Raw genomic sequence first — 24537 nt, forward strand, 5'->3', positions numbered from 1 at the left:
TCTGCAGGGAGACATATGCGGCTATCTGGATGTCTTTAACACATTGCATCTTCCCCTCAGCTCGGGGTTACAAAAACGCTCAATTAAATTCCACTTTGACTCATTTGACTTGAAGACCAGTGAACACCTTAGAATAATTCACTAATATCTACGCATTCATCTGAAAAGGGAAATTTTAAAATCACCCGCTGCCAATTATGAAAGCATGGCACCCTCTGTTTTAGGCTTATCGCAGTATAATGATATGCACAAATGTATTAGGAAAATAAGAAAAATGTGCAAAGTTTAAGAGACTTCATAACAAAGTTACGATGTAAAAGATAAGAAGCTTCTGCAGGAGTAAATGTGAAATAGAGTGGAATTTTTTAAAAATGAGAAACAGACGTTTTTCTATACTTGCACTATTTCTCAACGTTCTCCAAAATAACACCTTCTAAAATTAACAAAAAATAGAATGTGCTCACTGTAAAATAGTTGGTTATTGTGCAAACTGGTCTCCAACTGCAACCCACGACCCCCGTCCACTGCTCCGTACCCGGGGAAGCTCACCTCTGCAGCCTGCACCCCCAGCCTCCTTTCCCAGCTGGCTTCACGTTGGCAAGGCAGTGGAGGACGAGGGGAAACTGAGGTTGGGGCATTTCTTCCCCACTCCTCCCTGCTTCAGTGTCCTGGCCTGGAAATAGCTTGTGCCATCATGAGCGCAGCTCCTGCCAGGGGCCCTACAGCCCGCAATGCTCTCTCCTCTCTTGGCCCCTTCAGCCCTAGATCCGGTTGCTAGTCGGGGCACCTCACTGTTTCCTGTCTTCCCTAATCTCTGCTCACACCTTTTCTCCATTTAAGTCTTTTCATTAGAACCATCTGAGTTGAATTGTTTCCCTGACTGATGCAACTTTGACAACTGCAATCAATTCTGAATTAACATGCAGCAAAATCTTTTGTCACACAGCTCCCTTTTGACATTATTACCATTATCATTCCTACCTTCTCTGATTATCATACAAAAGAAGCTAGAAAAGAAGGTGATTTGAAATTCCCTCCTTTTAAGCATAAATCCAATTCATTCCACTATAACCAGGGAAAAGGCAGCCTAAAGAGAGACAGAATGTTTCCTTAGGAACTTTATTTCCTCCTACAAAGCAATGCTACTTAATCAAAATAAGAACTGGAAAAGTAGGAAGGGCAGTTTTCCACAGACCTCCTCCAAGTCTTTTTTAGCTGGGTCTTCACAGCCTGGCTTGTTTAGCTTGCTGTATTGGGAATTTCCACAGCCGGCAGCTGCATCTGCATTCACATGAGCAGGTAGAATATGCATTCCAAAACAACCACACATGAATTTTGCATGAGCCACCATTTGGGAATTATCTTTACCTCCATTCCCTCTAAATTAGCAAAACAAATATCAAGAACCAACACACAATGTGTGACTCATTGTGCCCAAACCGGAAACCTGGCCCTACATTTAATTTCAGTGTTCCAAAGATTTCATACTGATACTAAGCTTCTGAACCAAATCCAAACCTTAGTTTCTGCACTTGTAAAAATGGTGAATAACCCTCTCAGGTGTTACTGTGAGATCTGAATGGGATGTACTCAATGGCGCCTCCTGTGGCAGCAAAAGAAAGTGCCACTTAACCTCAAGTTGTTTGCCTTTCCTCAAAATCCTACCAATTACTTCTCTTAGACGGGAACTGGGGCAGTGATTCAAATGTGTAGGTTTTTTCTAATGGACAGGCTGGGGCCCGTTAGACTTTTTTTTTTTTTAATCTGGTTTTTAAACTTTTTTTTTTTTGGCTGCGTTGGGTCTTCGTAGCTGCAAGCAGGCCCTCTCTAGTTGCGGCGAGCAGGGGCCACTCTTCACTGCGGAGGCCTCTCCCATCGCAGATCACGGGCTCTAGGCGCACGGGTTCTAAGTGCACGGGCTTCAGCAGTTGTGGCATGCGGGCTCAGTAGTTGTGGCTCACAGGCTTAGTTGCTCCATGGCATGTGGGATCTTCCCGGACCAGGGCTCGAACCCACGTCCCCTGCATTGGCAGGCAGACCCCCAACCACTGCTCCACCAGGTAAGTCCCGGCCCGTTGGATTGTGATTCTAGAGCTCTGGGATAGAATCCACAGGGGATTCTGGCATACTTGGGTATATGAATATATTACAGAGCGTAAAGCCCAGTGTGGGAGTTAGGCCTGTGCTCTGCCTTCCTGAGCTAAAAGGCTACAGGGCAAATAAAAATGACAAGAAGCACTAACACAGTTCTTCTGCGGGTTCCCTGAATCTAGCATAGAACTGAGACCCAAATTCATATCAGATTTCACCTACGGTATCTTGTTTAATTCTTTAAAACAACCCTGAATTAGCCACTAGGGGAATACAAATCAAAACCGCAATAAGATCTGCCTCACATCCACCTGAATGTCCCTAATAAAAAAGACAGGTAACAAGTGTTGGTGAGGATGTGGAGAAATAGAGACACCCCCCTCCATACCTGGTAGGAGAAATGTAAAATGATGCGGCTGCACTGGAAAATAGTTTGATGGTTCCTCAAAAAGTTAAACATAGAGTTACCATATGATCCAGCAATTCCACTCCTACTATATACCCAAGAGAAATGAAAGTATATGTTCATACAAAAACCTGTACAGGATGTTCATAGCAGCATTATTCAAAATAGCCGAAAAGTGGAAACATCCCAAATGTCCATCAATGAATGAATGGATGAACAAAATGTGGTATATCCATACAATGGAATATTATTGGGCAATAAAGAGGGATAAAATACTGATACATACTACAACACAGAAGAACCATGAAAACATGATGCTAAGTGAAAGAAGCCAGACACAAAAGGCCACATATTGTATGAGTCCATTTATATGAAATGTCCAGAATAAGCAAATCCATAGAGACATAAAATAGATTAATGGTTGCCAAGAGTTGGGGAAATAAGGAATTGGGACTGACTGCTAATAGGTATGGAGTTCCTCTTGGGTAGGATGGAAATATTTTAGAATTAGACATTGGTGATAGTTGCACAACATAATGAATGTACTAAAAACCACTATGTTATACACTTTAAAGTGGTGAATTTTATGTTATATGAATTGTAACTCAATTGAAGAAAAAGTCAATGACAAGACACTTTGTACCAAGTGTTCTGGAGTAGTACTAGTTCTGGAGTAGTAGTATTTTAAGCAGTAGTACTTACAATGTTCCAAGCACTAGACAGGACTGGACAGGGGGCCCCAGCTGCGGACTAGGCTTACTAAAATTCTAACACCAACTTTTCTTTTATCAAACTGTTTGCAAGGAAAATGAATTCTGTATTTGATTCTACCTCTTATCACTGAGGCATATGGTTTGACTAGAAAGTAAATTTACATAGTTACATTGATGACATTGAGAACATAAACATTGTAAAGAATATTTGGAGTTAAGCTCCTCTGCAGTCAGTCACTAAATCTACAAACCTACATAAATTTGCAAACACACTTTATAGACCTCTTCCTTCCACCCATCCTTTCTGTCTTCCCATTTCTCTCTCCCCTGCCCCCAGCAAGGATGTTCTGAAAAAACTACACCAAAACTTGGGCATCACTCCAGATTATTCCATCTCCCACCTCCGCCTTATCGAAACATCAAATCACTTCCTAATTTAAAAAATAAAAATGTAGAGTTTCCCTGGTGGCGCAGTGGTTAAGAATCCGCCTGCCAATGCAGGGGACACGGGTTCAAGCCCTGGTCCGGGAAGATCCCACATGCCGCAGAGCAACTAAGTCTGTGCACCACAACTACTGAGCCTGCGCTCCAGAGCCCGCGAGCCACAACTACTGAGCCTGTGTGCCACAACTACTGAAGCCCGCCTGCTTAGAGCCCATGCTTTGTAACAAGTGAAGCCACCGCAATGAGAAGCCTGCACACCGCAACGAAGAGTAGCCCCCGCTCTCTGCAACTAGAGAAAGCCCGCACGCAGCAACGAAGACCCAACGCAGCCAAAAATAAATAAATAAATAAATAATTTTTTAAAAAAATGTATTCCCTCCACTCTATTGCCACTACTTTAATCCAGGCCCTTTTTATCTCTTGCCTGAATTATTGTAAAAGCTATCAAAGTCAATCTCCCACAATCTTCCCAGATCAAGAAACCACAACCCTATGTCACTACCCTGCTTAAAACCCTCCCTGTGATCCCCTTGATAAAGTTCTCATTTTTTTAGCCTGGCAAAGGAGAAACCCCAAAACTGGCCCTTGCCTTATATTTGACTCTTTTGCATGTCTTCCACCCACAGTTTACACTAAACTGTTGGATGGTAGCCCTCAGACATACCATCCTATTTCACCCACCCCGCTCCCATGTCTGTGCACACTGTTCCTTCTGTTTTAAAATTCCCTCCTCCTCTCCCTATTACCATATACACACCAAGTTAATCCTTATTTGTCGTTCAAGGTGACACTCAAGTTTGCATTATTTGAGAGGCCATTTGCATGCCAGGCTGGGTTAGATGCTCTTCCTTCTTGCTTCTGCGGAACCCTACCTCTCTCAGACATTAGCAAACTATAGTAAACACCTGTATGGCAGGCAGACTCTAGCATCTCCCGCAACGATTCCCACCTCCTAGTATTCATACCCCTGTGAATCCCATCCTCTTGAGTGTGGGCTGGCCTAGCGACTTGCTTCTAATCAATAGAATACAGCAGAGATGATGGGCTGTCACACCTGTAATTAAGATACACAAGATTGTGACTGACATCTTACTAAAAGATGGTCTCTCTTGGGACTTCCCTGATGGTCCAATGGCTAAGACTCTGTGCTCCCAATGCAGGGGGTCTGGGTTCAATCCCCGGTCAGGGAACTAGATCCCACATGCCTCAACTAAGAGTTTGCATGCTGCAACTAAGAGTTCACATGCTGCAACTAAGGATCCTGCATGACACAACTGAAGATCTCACATGACGCAACTGAAGATCCTGCACATGGATCCTGCACGTGGCAACAGATATCTCACATGCTGCAACTAAGACTGGTACAGCCAAATACATAAATTAATTAATTTAATAAAATAAAATACAGTCTCTCTTGCTGGTTTTGATGAAGCATGCTGCCATATCTGACTGGTCCATGTGGCAAGCAACTGAGGGTAGCCTATGGCCAACAGCCTGCAAGGAACAGAGTCTCTCAGTGTAAAAGGCATTGAAGAACTGAATCCTGCCAATAGCCATGTCAGTAAGCCAGTCAGACCTTCAGATGAGACCTAGCCCTAGCCAACACCTTGCAGGCTTGTAAGAGACCCTGAAGTAGAGGACACAGATGAGCTGTGCCTGGATTCCTGACCCACAGAAACTAATAACAAATTTGTGTATCTTAAGCCACTTAATCTGTGGTATTTTTACACAGCAATAAATACAGGCATACCTCATTTTATTGTGCTTCACTTTACTGTACTTCGCAGATATTGTGTTCTTTACAAATTGAAAGTTTGTGGCAACCCTACACTGAGCAAGTCTATCAGTGCATTTGTTCACTTCATGTCTCTTGTCACACTTTGTTAATCCTCGCACTATTTCAAACTTTACATTGTATTTGTTATGGTGATCTGTGATCAGAGATCGTCAATGTTATAACTGCAAAATGATTACGACTCAAATGCTCAGCTTATATTTGACTCTTTTGCATGTCTTCCACCCACAGTTTACACTAAACTGTTGGATGGTAGCCCTCAGACATACCATCCTATTTCACCCACCCCGCTCCCATGTCTGTGCACACTGTTCCTTCTGTTTTAAAATTCCCTCCTCCTCTCCCTATTACCATATACACACCAAGTTAATCCTTATTTGTTGTTCAAGGTGACACTCAAGTTTGCATTATTTGAGAGGCCATTTGCATGCCAGGCTGGGTTAGATGCTCTTCCTTCTTGCTTCTGCGGAACCCTACCTCTCTCAGACATTAGCAAACTATAGTAAACACCTGTATGGCAGGCAGACTCTAGCATCTCCCGCAACGATTCCCACCTCCTAGTATTCATACCCCTGTGAATCCCATCCTCTTGAGTGTGGGCTGGCCTAGCGACTTGCTTCTAATCAATAGAATACAGCAGAGATGATGGGCTGTCACACCTGTAATTAAGATACACAAGATTGTGACTGACATCTTACTAAAAGATGGTCTCTCTTGGGACTTCCCTGATGGTCCAATGGCTAAGACTCTGTGCTCCCAATACATCAGCTGATGGTTAGCATGTTTTTAGCAATAAATTGTTTTGTTTTTTTAGACATAATGCTATTGCACACTTACTGGACTAGAGTATAGTGTAAACAACTTTTATATGTACTAGGAAACAAAAAAATTCATGTGACTTGCTTTATTGCAATAGTTACTTTATTGCAGTGGTGTGGAACTGAACTTGAGATATCTCCAAGGTATGCCTGTACCTATTTGTATGTCATTCCCCATCCCAACTAGAATATAAACTCCCCTAAGGAAGGGATCATCTTATTCATCTTTGTATCCTAAATCTAACATAGGGGCTTGATGCTCAGTTAGACTCTCAATAAATATTTATGAACTGTTGTTGAATTGCACCAATCTACCCTAACGCTTCTGCATGTTTGACAACCAAGCTGCCCTAGTTTGACAGCGCCACCTGATGGCCCGCAGAAGGAACCGTGACCCAACCTTGCTTCTCTCTCCTAAACTGAGACAGGTAAACAACTCTGTCTTCCTTCTTTCATGACACACAATAAAGTTACTCTACCTTCAAGAGTATCTCTTCTGGACATGCACAGGCACACAGCCACTTTTTATATCACTTTCTCCATCTTTCAGTTTCTAATCTGCACCCCCAAAATCCATCTCATTCTGATACATGTTTGCTCTCTCTCTTGATAGCGTCCCTGCTTCTCTCTTTCCTCCCCTGCGCCACCCCAACTTCATCACACTTTCTCATTCACTCATATACAACTCAGGAGCCACCCTAAGCATTGCTCACTGATAAAGCTGATATATCTGTATAAGGAAAAAAACCAAGATCCATTTACAAATGACATAAACATAAGAAAGCACTTCGGTAAAAGTATCTGTAGCTCAGATATGTGATTCTAGCACAGAAAAGAGAATCACATTTTTTTTTTTTTAATTAATTTATTTATTTTTGGCTGTGTTGGGTCTTCGTTTCTGTGCGAGGGCTCTCCCCAACCGCGGCGAGCGGGGGCCACTCTTCATCGCGGTGCGCGGGCCTGTCACCGTCGCGGCCTCTCCCGTTGCGGAGCACAGGCTCCAGACGCGCAGGCTCAGCAGTTGTGGCTCACGGGCTTTGTTGCTCCGCGGCACGTGGGATCCTCCCAGACCAGGGCTCGAACCCGTGTCCCCTGCATTGGCAGGCAGACTCCCAACCACTGCACCACCAGGGAAGCCCGAGAATCACATTTTTAAACATACAAAAGAATACACATCTGTGCATTCAATTTCTAAAACGGAAAAAAGAACAACCTTGATTTTAGGTCTTGATGATTAAAAATTAAGATAAGGTATTAATTACGTTCTAAGTCCTCATGAAGATGCAAGGGAATTCTTTAAAACAATCAGTGATGCTAAGCCCCCTGTGGGTGTATTCTGTGGGTGTTGACAGGGTTAATGATAATGTAACTGCTGAATTTTAAGGTAAGTGGAGAGACAGAAGTGAAGGTGAAAAGGCAGTCACAACTCTTCCGAAACCATTTTGCTGCCATGAAAAGGTGAGTAGAATTACAGTATCCAACAGACATTTACCATTGAGAGGACCAACCTCCTCTAGAAAATTTTTCTCAAAGATCTCACACCTCCATGAAAGTGAAACTATAGCTGGGGTAAAAACAGAAAAAAGCAGGTTTTACTCACAAAGAACCCTCTGCTAGAGATCTTACGCTCGAGAAAAACTATATTAGTATTCTACAATTTCTAGAGAACTAAAGGGCCCAAAGAAATTCTCTATATGATGGGCAGAAGTTAACGTCCCAGATTAGATAAATAAGGGCTTTCTGGAAAAAAAATTATTTCATTATTGCACTAAAAAAAAAGATATCATAATATGAAAAGATATCAGCATAGGACCATTCTCTTCAGCAACAGTTATAATAGCAAAACATAATTCAAAAAATATCAATAGCGGACTAGATGAATAAGCTATCATACAGCCATACAATGGAATATTATGCAGCTATAAAATGGAATGAGGAACATCTTTATGAATTATGGTGGAGTGATCTCTAGGATATATTGTTAAATGAAAGAAGCAAAACGCAGGAAAGTGAGTTAGTATGCTACCATTTATCTAAGAAATGGAGGATATAAACATGGTTGTATGTAATTAAAACAATAGTATAAAAATCACAAACATTTTAAATATAGTTACTTTTTGATGGAGGGCACAGTATGTAGAAGATAGGGATAAAATCGAAACTTCTCTGAATATACCACATCATAAAGATTTTACTTTGTAACATGTAAAAAATTTACATTATTATAACAAAATCAAATTTTTAAAAAGAGCAAATCAAAAGTAAAATGAAACGAATGTAACTGTATTGAATTCATCACCATTCCACTGTTAATAGGATTGCTACATAAAAAGGAACATTCAAATGACTTAAAACACAATAATTTGCCTGTTCATCCCTAGTAGGATATACTCTAATGTAAAAAATTACTGGGAAAAAATACTAAACTGTTTTCAGCGATGATTCTGAGACAGTTGCATGTGTGTTGTGGGATAGAACAAATGAGGAATTATCCTGGTGTTGTTAAGAACCAGGATTTATGTCATGGAAAGAGGAAATAATGTTAAGACTGATGAGGTTAAAGAAAAGGCCCTAAATCTGAACTGGAAGTGTTAGTATAAACTCATGATGCATTTTATCTTTAAAAACATTTATTTTCTGTCTATGTCCACTTAAAAAGCCAGGAGACAATGACCAGTCCATTAGCAATGATCACTCCACTGCCCAGATCATGTCTCTAAGAACCATCTTTCAATAAGAAGAATTAGGGTCCTGAGAGAAATGACTAACTCCATATCAGGGAATGAACATGATGAAACTGGAACATCCTGTCACACCATCAGGCCTATCAGAGATAACTAGGAGACAACATGGCTACTTCCAGTTGCCAAAGATAGACCAGTTGAGCATCAGTAGGAACAATAACTGCAGCTGACTGGGACACAGCTGATATTTATAAACTGATAAGTTTATAACAATACTAAAAACATCACTGGTTATCTTTGGAGGATGCTAGGGAATCAAATCACTATTTTGAAAATTGCTACGTAAAAGAGAAGTCTCAAGCATTTACCCCATCTTCCCCATATGAACTGTACCTCAGGATAGTCAAATAGTTGATGAGGGGCGTTTCTCTTTATAGAAGCATTCCAGAAGTTTTGTAGAAAGAATGGACCACAGACTTTTGCAACCCTAATGAATTAATGGATCTAGGCATCAATCATGAAACATCACAAAAACAGAAAACCAGACATTATATGCCTCCTAATGGATGTACACAACACTATCTATAAAGAAGTCTGAGTAAATAAGCCTGAATCCAACCAACCAATATACCTCTGGATCTAACTAACAATATACAGGGAATATAGGTCCAGAAGAATGGGGTACCTGATACCACAGGACTGTAATCAGCAAAATCCAGACTATGGGAAACTCTGCCAGACAAAGGACCCGATTTCTTCAACAAACAAATCTTAAGGGGAAAAAAGAGAAAGGGGTACCTACTGATTAAAAGATACTTAAGAAACATATCAACCAATTGCAATTGGTGGGTCTTATTTCAACCATGATTCAAACAACATTTTTTAAAAACAAAGACATTTATGAGCTAATTAGGGAAATTTGAGCATTGTCTTAGTATCTGATGATATCAAGCAATTATCTTAATTTTTATATATGCTAATAGTATTATGGTTGTTTTTCAAACAGTCCTTACCTCAAAGCTACGTGCTGAAATAGTTACGGCTGAAATAATATGATGTTTTAGATTTGCTTTAAAATAATCCCAGAGTAGGGGGAAGAGTGGGTGGTATATATAAAAGAATAGCTTTAATTTTATAACTGTTGAAACTGGGTAATGTTTGCATGAAGTTTCATTATACTATTCTATTTTTGTATATATTTGAACTTTTCCATAATAAAAAAATGTTAAATGATGAGCCTTCAAAAATTGGTTTGTGTCTTGCAGACACGTATTGAGAGTTATGTTCAAAGCTAACAACGTGTGTCTATGTGTGTGTGTGTGTGTGTGTGTGTGTGTGTGTTTGTGTGAATGTATAATATATTCAAACAACTCTGTGAGGCAGTTACTTCTACGATCCTCCTTAGACAGAGGAAGAAACTGAAAATTAAAGAAGTTAAGCCACAGAACAAAGTAAGTGGCACAGAGATTATAACCTAGCTCTCTCTGACCTGAGACTCCAAGTGTCCAGTGGGAGAAACGGAAATTCCTCTACATATGTAGAAGGAGATCCTCTACATAAGTAGAAGGAGATTGGTGTAGAGAATTGTTTACAAGGTGCTGGAAGGTATAGAAGAGCAAAAAGAAGATGGAGATAAAAACTGGAGAAACAGAAGATGAAAGGGTAACATCCAGAGACCAGAAACTGTTAACACCCTGGGCTGCTACCCACAAGCCCATACTTGTACTCATCAGTGATGCTGGCACCATCACTGTGAAAGTTGTACCACTGCCACTTAGCAGTAGCCACTGCTATTGTCTCCTCCTTTCTCCCACATCCCGATTTCCTACCAGTACCTCCTACTTGCAGAATCTAAGAGTAGACCTGCTGGCAAAGAAGTCTGGAAGATGCAGTTTGCAGGCTGCTAGCCCCCCATAATACAAAGGAAAATATGGAAAAGCAGGAATGGAGCTGAGACCCAAGAGACAAATAACCAGCACAATTACTGTGCTGTAGTTCTTGTCAAGTTACAATGTCAAATTGTAATTTTTTGATTTAGAACTCACGAGTGGGTAAAATAGGTGAAGGGAATTAAAAGGTACAGACTTCCAGTTATAAAAAAAATAAGTCATGGGGATGTAATGTACAGCACAGGGAATGCAGTCAATAATATTGTAATAACTTTGTATGGTGACAGATGGTTATGAGACTTATTGTGGTGATCAATTCATAATGTATATAAATATTGAATCATTATGTTGTATACCTAAAACTAATACAATATTGTATGCCAACTATACTTCAATTAAAAAAAAAAGAAAATGGAAAAGAAAGAACTCTAATGTGAAGTTTTACTTTCTTCCTCGCTTCTTCCATTTTAATAGCTGCCATGTGGCCATTAAGCACTTGAAATGTGCTGATTCGTATTGAGATGCCCTGTTAAGTGTAAAATACATTCTGAATTTCAAAGACTTAGCCTCACACACACATATTCATGAGAACCTAGAAGGTTTACAGGGACCGTACGTCTGTTATGGCTGTACCAATCCTTTTGACAGTGTATTATTCCCACCTTACAAGGAATTAGGCAGCACCTCCAAGGCCACAAAGCTTGTGTAGGGCAGAGTTGAAACTCAAGCCTGGGTCAGTGAGTATCTTTCCATCACACCAGGTTGCCTTTTTGTAGCCACCAAGATTCTAGGAAAGGAGCTGCAGCCTGGTCTTGTGCAATGGCTCCCCTCAAAATCTCCATGATGTTTGAGGCTTGGTATGACTAGGGATGGCTAGGCAGACACCAAGTCATGCCTCCACCTCCAGGTGGTCAGCAAGCCTCATCCACAAAGAATGCTTATAAAAGAAGGACATAACTTAGTCAACTTAGCTGGAACTATTTCTTCAAGAAAAATGCCTCGGGCTTCCCTGGTGGTGCAGTGGTTGAGAATCTGCCTGCCGATGCAGGGGACACAGGTTCGAGCCCTGGTCCGGGAAGATCCCACATGCCACGGAGCAACTAAGGCCATGCGCCACAACTACTGAGCCTGCACTCTAGAGCCTGCGAGCCACAACTACTGAGCCCATGTGCTGCAACTACTGAAGCCCACTTGCCTAGAGCCCATGCTCCGCAACAAGAGAAGCCACCGCAATGAGAAGCCCGTGCACCGCAACGAAGAGTAGCCCCCGCTCACTGCAACTAGAGAAAGTGCGCAAGCAGCAACGAAGACCCAACACAGCCAAAAATAAATAAATTAAATAAATTTATAAAAAAAGAAAAATGCCTCACCAACTTGAATAAGCTCCCTCCAGCCAAAAATGGACAATTTGAGCATCCAAGTATAAGAACTGCAATGGGTTGACACACATCAATTATATGCGTTAAAGTAAGCTACAAGGATATATTGTACAACACAGGGAATATGGTCAATATTTTATAACAACTGTAAATGGAGTATAACCCTTAAAAATTGTGAATCACTATATTGTATACCTGTAACTCATATGATTAGTACATCAACTATACTTCAATTTAAAAATAGTATATGTGTGAGCCAAATTGATTCATAATGTTACTAAGCAAGCAAACAGCGGAACAAGTGAAACATCCTTGTTACCTTAGGAGAATGGTAGAGAATCAACTCATTATTTTGATAACTGGAAATAAGAGGGAAGATTGACGCATTTAACCTGCCTTTCGCATATAAATTGTATCCCAGGGAAACCAACTAACCGATGAGGGGAAGTTTTTCTTCTTAGAGATGTTGCAGCTAGTAAGTGAAGGAAAGGATGCAACAGGAATATCACCATTTGACACCCCCAATGATAAATGGATGTAAGCAAAGATCGTTAATACTGGTTAGCATCACAGCAAAAAGACAGTCACAGCAAAAACAAACAAAACAAAGAAACAACCCAAGAAACAAACAAAAAAATGTATATTTCCTGCTGTAAGAACACGGTATCACTGAAAATGTATTCTCGCCCCACTTCCATCCCTCAAAATTGAGCATAATTGAACCAAAACTCTAAAAATAACTGCAAGTTTCTAACAAACAGAGAAGGCAGGGAAACATGTTAAGACACATGCCAGGAATGCAAAAAGTAAAGTGTAGACTGGGGGAATATCCACAGGACAAACAACCCAAGGTCCTGAACAAAGTAACTGCAAGTGGAAAAAGAGAGAGCGATGGGGAACCTATAGGTTAAGAGAGACTTAAGAGATAAACCAACCAATCGCAATGAGTGAGTCTTATTTGGATACCAACAAATTGTAAAAAATAATAAGACAATTAGAGACAATAAGAAAAATGTGATTGATATTAAGTAGCTGCTATAGACTGAATGTTTGTGCCCCTCCCCAATTCATATGTTGAAATCCTAACCCGCAATGTGATATTAGGAGGTAGGACCTTTGGGAGGTGATTAGATCATGCAGGGCAGATGCCCTTATAAAAGTGACCCCAGAGAGCTCCTTCACCCCTTCCTCCATGTGAGGACACAATGAGATGATGGCTGTCTGTGAACTAGGAAGCAGTTCCTCACCAGACACCGAATTTGCTGGCACCTTGACCTTGGACTTCCCAGCCTCCAGATGTAAATTTCTGTTGTCCATAAGCCACACAGTCTATGGGATTTTTGTTTTAGCAGCCAGAACTAAGACAGTAGTTATTAAATTTTTTGGTGTAGAGTGGTTTTATGACTTTTTAAAACAAAGAATTCTTAGATTTTAAAGATACAGACTGAAATATTTGTAGATGAAGCAGAAAATAAGTGCCTAAAAGAAACGAGACAATTTAGTGCCTTTGGAGGTGAAACAGCACAATGGAAAGAGTACTGGCAGTAGCTCTGAGTCCCTAGCTGCAGGGTCCTGGTCACGCCACTAGAGATCCCTGCACCCCAGCTCTCTCCCTACCAATGTGGGGCAAAATCACCACCTGAGCCCCTCACCTCCTCAGAACACCGAGGATCACTTAGGATAACGACTCCCTGAGGGAACTGCACAGGTTCTTCCTCATCTGCTTCATCACCTTCTAATTAAACCCACTTCTCCCAAAGGACATGCGTACAAACGAAACGCTAGTTCTAATTCAATTTTATGTTTCTCTCACAACACTGTAAATATATTCCAGCCACATAATGGGCTAACTACTTTTTTTGAGCTAACCTAGAAACCTAAATGCCACGTATAACACTGTTTCTATATGAAAACCCTTTCCTAATACCAACTGGATTCTTTACAAAGTATGTTTGTCATATAATCTGCATATAAGAGTGAGGGTTACCTTTTTCATTAATCCAAAGCATTTCCTGATTCTTTTTTCGGATTCACCGTTCTCACCTTTGACACACAGAATTGGTTCTAGTCTTGTGCTCCGCCTCCTTTTCCCTTCTTGAAAATCTCAGCCAACAAAGGGGAGAGGAGAATGCGCCTGCAACACTCCTCCCAGCCATGGCCCCCGCCCCCCCCACCCCCGGGAGGTGAGGGGAGTGGACAAAGCTCCCTTCCCCTCACCAGCTCCTCCCAAAGGGATGAAGAGGAAGCCTCCACGATCAGAGTCAGCCAGTCCTGACATGCCACTGTCCTAGTGGGCCAGATCACTGCAGGCAAAGGTGCTGGGCTTTCACCCAGGTGGCAGCTCACCTGGGTTCCGCATATGGCGGAGTACATGGGCAGAGAGGCCAACCACAGGGACAGGAGGGCCTGTGGTGGTCCAATGTGTAAGGAGTCCCGGAATTGGCTTTGCAGACCCTGCCTTATAGATTTGGGAGGAAGAGGGCAGGAAGCCCCACGCAACCCTGTCTGCCTAAGCCTCCGGTACAGAGCAAGCCACCACTTCCCCGAGCACGCACCAGGCAATCTTCACCTGTGCTGGCCCAGCCACTGACAAAGCTGATCCTTTGCTCTGTTCTCTCTTTATTTGGCCATCACTGTCTTGAGTACCACTCTCTCGAGGGAACTCTGCAAAGGAGATATCGTAGACAGAGTTTGTATCAGATCGGGGGAAAAGAGAAACTTTCAGCTCCAGCTACCACTCAGTTCAAAACGCTACTGATCCTTCTGAAACATCACCCAGTGGAACACCTTTTGCTTTCCTCACATTCACCCAGCTTATAGGCCACGACTGTCAATCAGTTTCTTAAGCTGAAAATGAAAATGCCTCATATGACCCAAACACCACTTGTGGGTGAGGGGTTTGGGCCGTTGGGTCATTATTGGCCTTCATAAACTGGTACCTTCCTCTCCATCTGGCCACTGCTTTTGAAGCTTCCTCAGCAGGAACTCGGAAGAGGACAAAAGCCCCATCAACCCTGAAGTCATCACCTTCCGGGTCCAGAGCTTTAATGTTATTTATGGATCTGATGTCAGAAAACGGCACTTTTCTTTTTATCCATGTTAACCTGTGTGATAGGTTACTAAGAAGTTTTCCTATAAAAATTTCCAAAATTCGGGGCCTTCCCTCCTTTTTGTGACTCACACAGGCAACTGGATCCCTGTAGCTAATCATTATACCTTCTCTAGGAGGAAACGGTGTTAGATTTACAGTGTATCATTTTTCCAACAATATACTACATCTGACAGCACCTGAAATGCCACAACATAAAAATCAACAGAGCTTTTGCAAAATGGCTTTAAGCCCAATTATAGACTAAGGCTTCAGGTTACATGTTTACACCAAAGAAGAATTCCACATGGAACCACCTCAAGATAACACCAAGGCCCTGAGCTTTAAAGGCAGAAGCCTGATGCAGGTCCAACAGTCATGGAACCCAAATGCCAGCTTGGGCCTTTGACTGGCTAGATTCTACTGTGTCATCTCCTTTGGAAATCCAATTGACTCAGACCACACCCAGCGGTTTCCAAAGCTTCAGGGTAGCATGTCTATATATAAATCCAGTTAGTCACCTACATTGGCCAAATCAATCTACTTGAAAGTGGGATACATGTTCCAATAAAAAACAACTATGTGTTTCAAAAATATCTAAATCTAAATAAGCAAACTTTCATTTTAATTACCAAAACAGAAATCAGAGCAACCACGAGACTATTAGCAGCTAATATTAGTGCAGTACTTAACAAAGTGCCAAGTACTGGGCAACATGTTCTACCAAAGCTTTCTCCATTTTACATTCTCCACTCATCTCAAAACAACACTGCAGTGTGAGCTAATAGAGGGGGTGACGGTGGATCTATAACAGGAAAAACCTCACCCACAAGGCCCTCTGATTGCTCCCCATCTCCCGTCCTACCACTCTATTCTAAATAACTGTGATTCCAGTACCAGCCACGCTTGGGCCTTCAGGCCTGTGTAAAAGGCAATAAAGTTCAGTGGTTAAGAACTTGGGAGTGGGATTCAGACAACCTTGTATTCAAATTTCAGCCCCCACCTTGAGCAATGTATTGTACCTCTGCAGCCTTGTTTTCCTCCTCTGTAAAATGGGAATGATAATTTGTGGCTCATGTATATAAAGTACTCCACAAATAGCAAGACTTTAATAGCTAATGTTACTACATCTACTCTACACAACTTGTTGCAAAATGTACAAACCACACAAGAAAACTGGAATCGCCTTGGAAACATGAGACAACCACGACAAGTTTTCTTTCAGTGATGGATTATCCAAAAGCAAAATCCTCTCTTGATTTTTATTAAACCAATCACAAGCTTCTAAACTATTTTTCTGTGACCTGTCCCTGAGAAATCAGAAAGGAGGAGCTGAAAAAAGTTGATGGTAAAGAATAAAGCATCAAAATCCTGAATAAAGCCTGGCTTTTATCTGCCAGTGGGAGAAGAGAGAAAATGAGGAAAAAGCTATTAGCAACCAAATCTAAACTAATCTATACTGCAACTTATTAAAAAGTGGTGTTTTCAAAAAAAAAAAGTGGTGTTTTCCATTAAAACATAAGTATCCAGACTTCCACTGTAAGATAATGGTGACACCTATTTTTTTTAATTTTTAATTTAATTTTTACTTTATATTGCCGTATAGTTGATTTACAATGTTGTGTGAGTTCCAGGTGTACAGCAAAGTGATTCAGCTATACATATACATATATCCATTATTTTTGGGATTTTTTTTCCCACATAGGTTTTTAAAGAATATTGAGTAGAGTTCCAGTCCTTGTTGATTATCTATTTTATACATAGTAAGGTAACATCTATTTTTAAAAATGAACTCCTGAACACATTTGAATATTTTTAAATGTTTTAAATATACATATTCTTGAGTGAAAATACCAGCTTATAAACACATAGTAAAACTCATTTATTAATGTTTTGAGGCTGTGGAGAGAAGGTGTAGAGAGCAAGAAAGTAAAAACTGAGCAAAAATAGAATAAATGGGCTAAGCTAGGTTCCTACTTAAGGAACTTCTCACCTAGAAGGAGTGCTATCACCCCCACCCCCTACCTCTGGGCTCTGAGATCGTGGGGAGAGGGGTCAGTGGGCAAGGAACAGAGGAAATGACAGAAACATGTCTGTTACGCACTGAATGTTTGTGTCCTCCAAAATTCCTATGTTGCAGTCCTAAACCCTGACTATATTTGGAGGCAGGACTTTTGGAAGGTAATTAGGTTTAGATGAGGTCATGAGGGTGGGGTCCCCATGATGGGATTAGTGTCCTTCTAAGAGGAAGAAGAGAGAACAGAGCTTGCTTGCTTTCTGCCATGTGAAGACACAACAAGGAGATAGCTATCTGGAAGCCAGGAAGAACGCTCTCACAAAGCATCTTAATCTCGGACTTCCCAGTCTCCAGAACAGGGAGAAGGAAATGTCTGGAGTTTAAGTCGCCCTGTTTATGGTATTTTGTTATAGCACCCCAACCTGACTAAGAAAATGTCTAAGCAGAGTCAAGGTGGAGAGTGAAATGAAAAGAGGAGGAGATGTTTTCAGCAATATCTTGGAGGTCTCCACACAAGACAAGTGGACATTCTTTAACATCATTAGTCATCAGACAGGAAATATAAACAATAAATTAAGTGGCCATTTTAAAAATGCCATTATTTTAGAAAATGATCAAAATTACTCATCTCAATTTGAGCTTCCTAGGGTATCTCAAATGATGTTGACCATCTTTTAACACTGGTTACAGAGGGCCTTCTGGGGGATGGTCAGGATATTCTCTCCTGTTCTGTAAAATCTCGATCAGTGGGCTCCCTTGCCCTCTGGTTTCCAAATGTGTTTGGACAAAGACGGTACCTCCTGAAAAGGAGAACAGTAGCATGGAGGTATTTACTCCCTTGGCTCCCCCTGCCAGGCCATAGGCCTCCAGTCACTGCATTCTTCCTTAAGACCGCAGCTTCGGGGGGCTTCCCTGTCCTATAGGCTTGGTTTCTCAGGTTCCCATAACCATTCCCTCCTGTGGCTTCTTTTAGGTGGTGACAGCACCCTCTTTTTCTAGTCTTAGGGTGCTTCATTATCATTTGCTGCTTTCCTTTCATCTTGCCAACACCTCTGAATCAATCCCTTCATTGGATTATTTTTCCTAAACTTTTGTGGATATGCAATCTGTTTCCTGTCCAGATACCATCTGATCAGGTGTCAGAAGGCCTGGTTGGTTGGTCTTGCCTCACCTATGTGCAGGGTTTACTTACGGCCCTTTGATTGGTCATCAGCATCTCCCTTTTTTTTCCCCAACCAGAAGTCTCAACCCAGTTCAACAGCTGTCACCTTTCTGAGCCCCTGAATTCTAGATTTTTACTTGCCCACTTGGCCCCTAAGTACTCACGTGCTCCTCTCCAAACCCTGCTGGTTTCCCAGACCCTGGACTCTGTCTTCCCACCTGGTGCTACAGGGCTCCCTCCCTCCCTCCTATTCTGATTCCTGGCCTTCGCCCATCATAATCTGGTACCACAGGGGCTGTCCGGCCCTCACCAGCATGTCGTGTCCTGCTGCAGCCCAAGTCCTGCCTTGTGTCCACCAGGGGGGGACTCCGTAGAAAAGCATCACCTCTGAAAAGTAGCGGCTTGCTGTGTTACTTTCTGATTTGAGAACTGATTTACCAAAGTCCAAAGGAAGAATTATCTGATAGTTCTTAAAAATTAGTGTGACTACTGAAGAAAGCAGTGAAAATTAGGAAAATTTGCTCAATGACTATAGTTCATGTGTTGGAAGAAAGGGGGGGGCACTAAACTGTGATGAAATGAGCTACGACAGAAAATAAACTAGGGCTTTACTAAAATTAAAACAAATAAACATGGTGAAAACGACTAGCAAGAACTCCAAGAGCCGAGAACTGAATAAGCCTATGGCGTCACATCAGCCCCTCTTTTAAGCTCCTCCCTTGGCTTGCAATTTCCCAGCATGCAGGACACAGCTCCAGCAGGGTAGAGGCATGTGAGGGATTGTGATGACAAAGCAAGACATCAGGACCTGCAAATCCCAACAGATCCTGAGGAGAATTTGAACCTCAAGAAACCAGAATGGGCTACGTGGTCCAGCCCTCTCTCCACTTACAGACTTTCCAGCCAACCTTCCAGGCCGACTTCATGGATAGAGATGACAGGTGGCACATTACAAAAGTAAACTAAGAAGACAGGGCTGTGACTAGTAGTCCAAATACATGCAATGTGGTACCATATACCCTGCTGGAGGTGGCCACACCTAATTCATCTGGCCCACAGACAGTCAATTTAATTCATTTAAAAGCAGTGGTTCTCAAACTGTGGTCCCCAGATCAGCAAAACTAGCGTCTCCTAGAAGCCTGTTAGAAATCCAAATTCTCAGGCCCCACCCAAGACCTACTAAATTAGAAACTCTGGGAGTGGGACCCACCAATCTGTACTTTAACAAGCCTTCCAGGTAATTCTGTTGTACACTAAAGCTTGAGGATATTAATTTAGAGAACAAAAATGATTTTTTTTTCCAAAATACCTCTGCCCCTCCCCGAAATAAAATCTCATTCATTATTTACCATAAGGTCAGAAAATTACCTATTTATTTTCCCTTTATATATAGTCAACTTGGGATTATCCTCACTGATTCAGAAAACCATGGAAAGAATAATACAGAAGTAATGAATCACTGGCTTAGGCACACCCTTTTGCAATAGATTGACCATCCTCATTAGGATTTGCTTACCAAACTTTGTGGATATTCCCTGAACCCCTAGTACAACAGAGTCTGGTACCAATACTGACTGCGTGAATAAATGAGCACAATGAATGGAGGAGATGGGGAACTGGTGAGGCTGCCTACCAGCACAAAATCACTTGGAAACTGAGAACCTCCTGCGTCTGATCCACAAAATAGTTAAACTACACAGAGATGGCTGCAAGTTGACTGAACTGTCAACAAAGACTCTTTTCTACAACTGGCTGCCTAGTCCCAGATGCCTCTCCAGCCACAACAGCTGGGCTGAGAAAAGAAGACTTGAAAGAATCCCCAGATTTTCCCGGGGAGAGGTTCAACCATCTCCTCTGAGGATTTCTGAACAAGAATTACAAAACTGGCACAATTTCAGTAGTGAGCATTCTGCAGGATTCTCCTGTTGGAGTACTATATTTTAAAAGGCAAACAAGTGGAAGACAAATTGCTAGGAACCTGCATTTTTTACAGCAATTGGAAGACAAATCTAACTTCTTACCAGAAATGGAAATCCACATGATATCATTGTACTGCACATGAATTATTAATGTTTATCATTTTTTTTTTGTAAATTAGGTATTCAGGAAGGTTCCTGTCGACATCATGTTTGACATCATAATGCTTCATCATTCTAAAAGCCTAATGAGATGAATTCTTGCTAGAAAAGAGAGAGAGAAATCAAGTACACATTTCTGCACTCTGGGGAACACCAGAGACCAAGGAGATAATGAAGATATGGTTTATAATTGATGTACAAAGAGAAAGTTTAAAAAAATCTATTACAACCCCATCACCACTGTAAACAAGACCAAATGGCAAAGACTTTACTTTTCCACCTGAGCATTTTGGAAAAGGGAGGGTGTGTGTTGGGGGGGGGGGGGGGGCGGGGCGGGGCATGACTGGCAACTATCTCAAACTCTTAAGGTGGAAGAATTCTTCTACAAAGAAATGAAAGTAATGTCTTTATAAAATTACCTTACCCACAAAAGAACATGGAACATGTGAAAACTGAAAAAGATACTATAACACTGAGTCACACGTCCTAAAAGGATACTGTTAAATATATTAAAACAATTCTGTGATAATAATTCTGTGTGGTTTGTATAAATAATAATTCCGGTCTCAAATCTAATTTCAAATCTATAGTTTCTGAGCTCTACACATGCAAATTAGTGTTGAATAAACTGAACCAGCAGTTTTAGTCCAACATTTCCAGCAATGGGTTGGAATGAAATAAGCTCTTATTTGGAAATCTGGTTGATAAAGCAAAGTACGTTAAATTTGTACCCAGGTCAAGCCTTTTAACACTTCAGCCAAGTAGCAATGATATTTATACAAGTTCATATTAGCTGCTAATAATTGGGACTCATTTTCCCTCCAGTTTTTATTTCATTTGGTCTCTAAGTAGCCTCTTGAGAGAAGTACTAAAACATAGAGAATGAGTTCATTCATTATTCTTTCTTTCACTGAACAAACATGGAGTAGCTAGAGGTGCCAGGTACTAAATTGGGATTCTTGCTACTCTGAAAGGCAAAAATACACAATTTCTCTTAAGCAAACCAAAAAGAGTATCACAGAGTTCATAAGTTGTCACCATTCTGAACTACTGCTTCATGTTTGCAAATTTCCTTTTCAACAAGAAGGCAAAGGATAGTCTTTATTGATAAAATTCCAATTTAATTATTTCACCAAATATAACATTTTAATCCCCTGAAATTATTCCTAGTGGTAACTTCATGTGAACTGGTGGCGGGGGGGGGGGGGGGGGCGCGGAGGGGAAACTTAAAAGAAAGTGTTCAGCACATACCTTTATAACAAATGTTCAATTAGTAGGTTGTACTGTCATGAGTCCAGGTCTCTAGTTCTTGATATTCTATCAATACACAGTTAACATTCAAAAGCTAGAAGAGAAAGCTTATACCTGGTACATAGTAGGTGCTCAATAAATGGTATTTGTATTATAATGAGTACATTATCATATTATATTACATGATTATTACCAGAGAAACTCTACAACTATAAGTAAACATCAGTTAAGCTTCATGTCACAAAGTCAGATGCTGTTAAAGTAAGCTCACTAAAAGAACCTTTTGCTCTTCCAGACTGAAGTAAGCACATGTCATCCTTCTCTTCACCCCTCCACTGAGAGCTGACTTTATCCAATGAAGACTAGGAGCCTCCTCACACTAGCCGCCTCCAGCTGTTGAACAACTTTTCAAGTATTAACTATACAATCGTGCCTTTACCAAATAATCAATGGAACGATTCCCGGTAATTTACTGACCATGTAAAAACTGTGATTCTACCTCACATTAACAGTCATAGAGACATACTTCTTTTCCTCTGTACTGTGGGATGTGCCATTGTCCTTCTGCTTGCTATATAAGGATAAAAGGCCCAGTGGCCACATTTACACAATGAAAAACCTCTTGGATTTAATAGTATTTTGAGAACACACAGGAAGGCACTATTAAAATCATCATTTTTCTTCTGGCATTAAGAAATAAGTAGTGACTGCTTTAATCACTTAATTTTTTCTAGTTCCTCAAAATTCCACTCTCCTGAAAGATAAGACATATGCGCAGAATGAATCATCTTCAGACAGCTACACTGCACGGAAACCACTTCCCCTCACTGTAGCTCAGCCGACCCTCCTCACTCACGACCCGATTCTCTCAATTATGTCCAAGACGCAGCCAACCCAAAGAAGTGATAAACAACAGGTTCCACGCAGGTCCTCTTCCTCCATCCCTCCGGAAAACAGAAACACCCTCATTCATTCACAAATCCCACACTCGGTCCCTGTGGCTGCGACTCCATGCAACCTGGCTGGTGTCCCCAGGTAAAAACCTGAACACGAGGGCACTACAGTACGGTTGCACCGAGTCTGCACCATTCACCTACGAGCCATGCAAATCCAGCCCGGAGCTCCGATTTCATTCAGTGGGACTCGCCACCGAACGCTCTCAATGATGCCCACCCCTCCTCCTGAGTTGACCCAGCCCAGCCTTCTCCACCTCAGTGAGGAACGGGCCAGCCCACCTGCTTCCCTTCTCCACCCGGTGCCCCAGAACCAGCGCCCTGGACCCCTCCAGGGGTCTTTAATGCTCACATTTCCTGGGCCCTCATCACCCCCATAAATGAAAAGTAAACTCCTCCTTAGTGACAACCTCCCCAAACCAACCACGTCACGGCCACTCAACTCCGCCGGAGCCCCCTACCCGCCGGACGGGGCAGGCGGCCCCCTTCCAGCCCGGGCCGGCGCCCGGCGTTTACCTTGACGCTGGTGTAGCTGGTCTGGGTCTCGGCCTCCGCGCTGCTGCAGCAGTGGCGACTCCGGCCCCTGCAGGTGGTCGCCGCGGGGGCCGTGGAGCCCGCGCTGCTGCCGCTGCCCAGCTCACCGCGGGCCCTGCGGCCGCGGGCGGCACCGGGGGGCCAGGACGCGCGGCTCGGGGGGATGGCGTCGGCGGCGTCGGTCTGGACGAAGAGGCCGTGCAGGGGGGCCGCGGGGCCCTGCGACACGCTGGTGGTCTGGCGGGGCGAGTTGGACTCGTCCGAGTCCCGGCAGTAGATCACGCCGCTCTGCGAGACGTGGATGCTGGGGGCGCAGCCCATCCCTCGGCCGGGCTCCCTCGAGCGCCCGCCCGCGCCCCCGGCCGCCGGGCCCCAGCGCCGCGGCGGCCACCTGCAGTGAGGGGGCGGGCGCCTTGGCGGCGGCGCCCGGACCGCTCACCCCCCGGCCTGTCTGGCCGCCGCTCCGTCGGGCTCGCCGCGGCACCCCTCGCCGAGCCTCCCGGGGCTGCGCGCGTCACCCCAACTTTCCCTTCTGGGCCATCTTCCTCCCCGAGCGGGAGAGCGCGCACACACAGCGCCCCGCGCGCACGGGTGGCCGCCACCCTCCCCGCCGCGGCGCCCCAAACGAGCTCCCTGCGCCTCCGCCCTCCCCTCCGCCCTCGGCCCGCGCCGCCGCCCAGCTCGACCTCGCCGGGCTCCCGCGGCCCCTGGGCCAGAGCACCGCCCGCCCGCCCGCCTGAACCTCTTTCCCTACTTTCGGTCCGCGCGCGCGTCTCCCTCCCTCCTTCCCTCCCGCCCGCCTTCCTCTGCGGCGCCCTCACTCCGCAGCCGCCGCCTCTCGGGCTCCGCTGCGCCCCTCGGCCCCGCCCGCCGCTCCCCGCGCTCTCCAGGGCTGAGCAGAGAGTGCCCGCCGCCCGGCTCGGCCCCCGGGGCCCCAGGGAGCGGCAGCGGGCACCACGCCTCGGCGCCCTCCCCTCCTCCGCTGTCCAGAGGCCTCATCCCTCCTGCACCCGTCCCGGGGCCGCCCTCCGGTTCCCCAGCCCCTCTTCCCCTCACGGCACACACCCCGGGCCGGCCCCGAAGGGCGGTGTAGCCTGGGGAGCGCCGCAACAAGCTTCTGGCCTTTCACGAACACGTTGTAACATCCCAATAAAACACCACGATGCTCTGTAGGGACCCTCCAGACCATGCCCACCCATCTGACTTGCTTGCCTCCCAGTACACTCAGAGCATTA

The 24537-nt window shown here is 43.4% G+C and overlaps 1 protein-coding gene across 19 annotated transcripts in view; it reads right to left on the bottom strand.

Moving 5' to 3' along the window:
* The window catches only part of PDE8B (phosphodiesterase 8B), a 383716-nt gene that overhangs the window by 235437 nt on the left and 123742 nt on the right, over window positions 1-24537 (bottom strand). For 2 of the 19 annotated variants that reach the window (XM_082457146.1, XM_082457147.1), the window contains exon 1: window positions 23285-23944. The exons of 14 other annotated variants lie outside the window; for them this stretch is intronic. In XM_082457146.1, coding sequence (XP_082313272.1) covers window positions 23285-23623 — 339 coding nt within the window. In that variant the 5' untranslated portion in view covers window positions 23624-23944. Of the gene's footprint in view, window positions 1-23284; window positions 23948-24537 lie in introns of those variants that run through there. 3 more of the 19 variants (XM_082457144.1, XM_082457148.1, XM_082457133.1) reach the window with 3 other exon arrangements.

Source organism: Balaenoptera physalus, assembly GCF_965194825.1.
Source record: "Balaenoptera physalus genome assembly, chromosome: 3".
In the NCBI taxonomy this organism is placed as follows: domain Eukaryota; kingdom Metazoa; phylum Chordata; class Mammalia; order Artiodactyla; family Balaenopteridae; genus Balaenoptera; species Balaenoptera physalus.